Source organism: Emydura macquarii, unplaced genomic scaffold (assembly GCF_026122565.2).
Source record: "Emydura macquarii macquarii isolate MOO-44397 ecotype Brisbane River unplaced genomic scaffold, CSIRO-AGI_Emac_v2 contig_1876, whole genome shotgun sequence".
Taxonomy (NCBI): domain Eukaryota; kingdom Metazoa; phylum Chordata; order Testudines; family Chelidae; genus Emydura; species Emydura macquarii.
This window is the reverse complement of record NW_027132013.1, coordinates 27,614,401-27,620,444: the sequence shown is the minus strand read 5'-3', so window position 1 is coordinate 27,620,444 and position 6,044 is coordinate 27,614,401. Positions and strand designations below refer to the sequence as shown.

Genomic DNA, 6,044 nt, shown 5'->3' with positions numbered 1-6,044 from the left:
ACAGATCTGGATTTGTTATCATTTGTAGAATCACTGTCCTATAAACAAGAATCAGGACCTTTTGTTATTTGCGCCCTGCTCTCTCTACATAGTAGGATGCTAGTGTTATGCAGAACTCTCCAGTCAAGAGACCATCTTTGTGTTCTGTGTTTTTATAGCACCTAGCACAATGGAGTCCTGGGCCATGGCTAAGGCTCCTAGGTGCTACTGTTATGCAAATAATAAATAAACAAATAAGGAACCAAAAATGAAGACTGGTTGTGCTATCAAGGGTCCTATAAAGAAGTGAAATTGTATAATTCAAAACTTTGTACAGAAAAAATTCTCACCTGATTCTCTAGCCCTGTCTCATCACCCTAACTTTCTTGTTTAACTTGCAACTCAGGATCAGTCTCCCACTTGCTCTCCATTGCTGACTTCCCTGCCTGACCATCACCGTGTTTCCTTCAACAATGTCCACCTGCTACCTTTTCCTTCCCCCCACTAGCCAGTCTGTGACTTCCCATTTATCAACATCCATAACTTGTCCTTTTCTTTTTTAAAGTCCCCTGCTCCCTGTCCCCTTCTCCCTCTCCCTCCACTGTCTGTCACTGATTCTCACCCCTCTACCCTCCTTTTAGTCCCACTCCCATTGCAAGATCCAGCCAGCCAAGCCTCAGCCTTGACTCCCCTCCCAGCATCCTCTGCTTATTTTAATGAATGTGATAGTTTCACTGTTACCTTGTTGTCCCTCCACACCATTTGTTTGCTGTATCCCCCTGTTGTCTTTCACCATATACTAATAACATAAGCTGCTTGGGCAGGAATGGTCTTTTATTTAATTATATGTATATACATCACGTGGCAGAGTCGGGGCCTGGTCTCTGACTGGAGTCAATAGGTGCTACTGTAATATAAATAATAAAAAATAATAATAAGCAAAGGCTCCCTTGATATTTTGGGGGCAAACACAGATACAGCAGCATGGAGGTTGCAGCTGGGGAACTAAAATTGCATGCCTAATTTGTGTGCTTGAGACTTAGGCTGCCAGTGAGGTCTGGGGCACAGAAGAAAAGGAACGACCAGGTTAGGAGCCTGATGACATGCCTGGACAACCATCCCCACCCTCACAATAGCCTACCCATGGTTATGACCATCCAGATGTGGGCACACAGGCCAAACCAGTTACACAATGCTTGGAGGGAGGTAAAGGGGTCAGTTTTCAGCAGGGAACAGCCCCTCAATTGCTCTCTAACTGAGTAGAACAGAAAAAGCTCAATTTTGCTTCTCCATAGAGCCCAGCTGACCTGAAGAAACCAGCTTCTGAGTGTCTCCTCAGCTAGGTGTCCTGCAGGCATCAGGTAGAAAGAGAAGCCAGTCCCCTACTCAAGCAGTCACTTGGCACAAGCTGGTATCAGTGGTAAGGAAGCAGAACCAGCTGGCCAAGTCTGGACAAAGGAGCCCATCTGCCCGCCTTGCAGTGGGACATCACAACTGTGAGCATTTTCTATACTACACACAGGTAGTTAAGAAAGAGCTCTGGGAGTGAGTAAAGAGCTAGTCTGTGTGTGCACAGACTAGGTCAGTCTCACATTCATGGAGGGTTGTGTTAGTATCACTGAACCATGATCAGGCCTGCGACATTTAATTATTCGCTGTAAATTCACCTTTCTTACGTCCGCCCAATAAAGATCCAACTGAGAACATGAGGGACAGCATGTACCCCTCCTCCCCCTCCACACATGGTAACAGTTATGAGAAAAGGCTTGCTTTATCAAATTATAAAACAACATTTAGATTTATTATGGTGTTGTGTGAAAGGCAGGTTTGTACGAAGGGGGCAGGAGAGGTTGGAAGAGAAACTTTCTTTTCCTGACACACAGTCTGTGTAAAAAGCTGGTACATCACAGATCCTGCCAGTTTTTGGACCCCTGAATTCCAGAATGTAGTAAGAAGTGAGAGTTTAAGGCCTGTAAAACAGGCTAAGGCCTAAATGGAAAAAGCCGAGTGAACAGAAGTATAAGGGGTCACTCAAGTTAATTGAAACTGGTACAGGAAAGTGCTGATACTGCAAGATTGTAAGACTGCCAAAATATTACTAAAATATGTAGTAGGTATAAGAGGTACCAAAATACTAACTCTCTGAAATGACACTTTTATGGATAGAAATGATACATGGAGTGGCGGTGCCCAAATCAGCCAATCAACGGAAAAAGGTGGTATTAGACTACATCAGGAGGGTGGCAAATACCTACGTGAAAGGGGGCAGAACGAAAGTGTATGTAACAGTGTATAAAAGAGGGTGTCAAAGAAAATACCGGCATCCGGTCTAGGGGATAACGGAAAGTCCCGCCGTTGGGCCGAGACCATTGTAACACCGCCTATGCAAAACTAACCCAAAAATACTCTGTAAGTCATTTCTCATTGTGCTGCACGCAATAAACCTGGCCTGGGCGCCTTCGTTGCTCAGCTAATCTGTGGTTGTGTCAACTCATTCGATCGTGAGAGCCGTCTCAGTTTCCTGGCCAGAGCTAGGACAGCATCTACACAGGGACACACGCACGCAGCCTACACTGATAAACACCGGTGACCAACACACCGAGTACAACACAGGTTAAATGGAAAACAAAGCTAGCCACCACAACTGCTCAAAGAAACTCAGACCCGGACACAACATTGTACAACAGTTCCACAAAAGACTGGATTTGGCACCTGGATCCCATGATCTTCTGGAGTTCAGTGATTTGTAGTTAGACAAAAGTTTGAGATTGGATAAAAAGATGTGAAAAGCCATAATGACTTTTTTTTTAACACTATCTTTATGAAGGTGGTGACTAGTGTTTTATTTTGTAAGTAGGGAAACACTGTTCTGTTTCCTTCTCATTCCCCTGATCCACTAAGAACTTTGAGCAGTCACTGAAGTGTGCAGCCCTCTCTGTTAAGCTGTAAAATTGTTGACACAAAGCATGGACGCCCTCCCCCAACCCTTTGTTCTCCTCACACAGATGCTCTAGGACTAAAACTCTCCAATACTCCAATCTCCCAGAAAAACCTGGGCCTCGTAGCACTAGTTAACAAGATGCAGAGATAATCATCAAGCATACAGTATATATTCCATATTGTAACAGGATTCTCATATACAACATTGTTTAAACACAAATATTTTGTTATTGTAGCATTATTGAAGTTACATGGCCAAAGCACCAGTCTTACACTAAATTAGTATAAATTAATTCACTTGCGCTACATGTGCAAAATATCATCCGGAAATCCAAATAAACTACAAAATGTTTTTGACAGTAGATATTAGATCCGTTTGACAGTCTAGAACATTTAAAACACAGGAAAATAAGCAAATATGAATTTTCAATCTGTGTAAGAAATACACTTCTTATAACTGGATGCATATCATATGGTAGGCATGACTATCCTAAGTGGGTGAAAGATATTTAGCTAGTCATAAGAGCAAATTTTAAAACTACATATTTATTTTCTGAGTATCTTAAATTTGGATTAAGAGAACAATTGGTAGCAATTACACAAAAGGCAAACTAAGACAAAGCATTGCAGTGCAAGATAAATGTAATGCACATAAACAGCTAAACTCTAGCAAATATAACTGCTAAACACTTCAAAGCGCAATGATCACTTTAATAAGAACCAAAATATATGATCAGATTTCCAGTCAAAGCCTTAAATACTAAACAAACTACCTGAACAGCAAATGCATTGTTTAAGCCATAAGAACTGGGCATTATTAAAAGACCACATCTGGGATGTTTAGGGTTTGACAGAATTTTTTAGTGTCTGAAACAGGACTAACCTGGACATAGCTGCTGCTGTGTCTGAGTAGTGGGTTTTTCTTGGATACTGCATTTTTCCAAATGCTCTAGAGTTGCGCACTGATGTAGGTCTGGTTGTTTTCTGGAAAATCCCAATTCCCCAGATTCAGGAAACTTCAAATAGAACTGCGATTCCAAATCATTAGCAAAGGAGAGGTTTGTGGCATCACGTCTCCCACTGTTATAGTCATTCAACACAGATTCCTCCTCGGTGTTCTGTATAGGTAGTGGAAGAATCCTATGGTGCAACTGTGGACTAGGCAATCTCGAAGGTAAAGGAGAAGGAAGAGGTGACATTTGTTTGTGTGTGTTGAATACAGGATATGAATTATTAAAAACATTACAAACAGCTACTAAAGAGGGTGATAGTGGCATTTTCTCTTCTGGGTTAAGGTTGGTGCTTGTCTGAGAAATATCATTTCTTAAATGTATTGGCAGATTTAAAAACAAATGTTTGTTTCTCTCCTGGGGTACTGTAGCTCTTTTCTCATACACTGAGCCTGGTAGGTTTTTGTCTGCTCTTGTAATTTGTTGTAGTCTCTTCCATTCTGCAGCTTCATCTAAACTGTCATTCTGGATAATTTTCAGAAGGGTTTTATTCACTGCTCCCACAAGGTTGCATGACTCATCAGTAATCTGTGCTCTTTCTTGTTTGTACTGCAAAACGCAGCCATCACACTCCTTTTCCTGCATCACAGTGTATTTAGAATCTACATCAGCTTCACCTATATGGAATACATCAGCTTTTGGTATAAATTCATTGCACACTTCAGTGAGAACCGGGATAGCAGTTTCTTTATCTCCTTTAGTATCAGTGTAAGAAATGTTACCAGACTCTATCTGGATTTTTATATCTTTCTGCACACAAGCTCTCAGATCATGTACTTTAGCAACAACTCTGGATACAGGTTTCTTACTGCTGGTCTGCTCAGTATACTCATAATCATGCAGGCTTTCAGCTGCTGCAGTCTTGTTTAAGGCCTCAAATCTGTTAGGTAAACTGTCTTGGAAAGAATTCAACAAAGGACTCCTCTGCTGCACTTGCATTACTTTAAGAGTACCCTCCACATCATCCAACAGACTACCATGGGGATGCGTATTACAATTTCCAAACACATCATTGTCATATTCGGATAAAGAATCAGACTGGTCTGTACCCAATTTCAGAGTCCCACTGCACTCAAGAAAATAGCCATATTTTCTCCATCTTTCTGGTGGTATATTCATGTCCAATGGTAAATCATCCTTGTCGTCTACTGTCTGCCGATTAGAACTGGAAAACGAACCAGGAGAGCTGCCGGCAGGAAATTTGGTGGAAAGTGTCCAGTCATTTCCCAATTGCATTTCTTCCCTGTTTAACACAGAAGGTTCCAAATCTCCATGAATCTTCTTTTTCATTTTCTTGTTTATGAACTCCTCCAAGCTCTCTCTCCTTCTGCCAGTTTTCCTCATCTTTTTGTTTTTCAAGCTGGATTTCTTATCTGTGGATCCCAAAAAGGACTCCTGCAGATCCTTGAAAGCTAAGTGATCATCATCTTTAAATTTCAGGCCTCCAGAGGCATCCTGTAGCTTCCCCTCCTGATTTCCCATTTTAATACCCAGAATGTTGTGTGAACTGAGTAGGTTAGCTAATAGCCTCTCTTTTTCAGCATTTAGTTTATACAGCTCAGTGAGAATATCTTTAGTGGTCGTTTGCTTGAAAAAAATATCTCCAACATTTTCATAAGGTTGCTCTCTCGGTTCTGCTGTCTCTGACCCTTCTCTTACTTGATAGCAGTTATGAAAACGTTTATTGGATTTGTCTAGAGTTACACAACCCTTGTACGTAAATCCTCTGACTTTTCCCTTTGGAAGATAGAAGCTGACGTAGCAGAGTTCCATAATGGGCCTGTGCAATTGGAGGATAGTATGAGTGCCTTCCATTATGCTCACCTAATTATTCATGCATTTAAGTGATGTGGTCAGTGTTTCAAGGCTTGCATGACACGGCATGTGATGTGGAGAATGTACAGAAGACATCTGACTAATCTTCTACAGTAATGTTGCCTGTTAAAAGGGGATAAAAAAAGAAGCCGTCAAACTTGATTAAGGCAATTTTGATGCAACCAACTGCAAATTAGTAGCATAACATCACAATTTTCTCTCAGTATACTTCCTGATAAATCCTTCAAGGGAAAGAATGGTAACACAAAAAGGATGGCAACACTAACATTCATGGTTGGT

At 41.3% G+C, this 6,044-nt stretch overlaps 1 protein-coding gene across 1 annotated transcript; it reads right to left on the bottom strand.

Annotated features, from left to right (window-relative positions):
• Positions 1–836: 836 nt before the first annotated feature.
• On the bottom strand, positions 837–5,797 carry LOC137159659 (formin-1-like). The gene is made up of 2 exons (XM_067558128.1): positions 3,803–5,797; positions 837–886 (listed from the first exon to the last, which is right to left on the bottom strand). Exons 1-2 carry the CDS (start codon positions 5,742–5,744, stop codon positions 837–839), a joined length of 1,992 nt encoding a protein of 663 aa, XP_067414229.1. The 5' UTR covers positions 5,745–5,797.
• Positions 5,798–6,044: the final 247 nt, after the last annotated feature.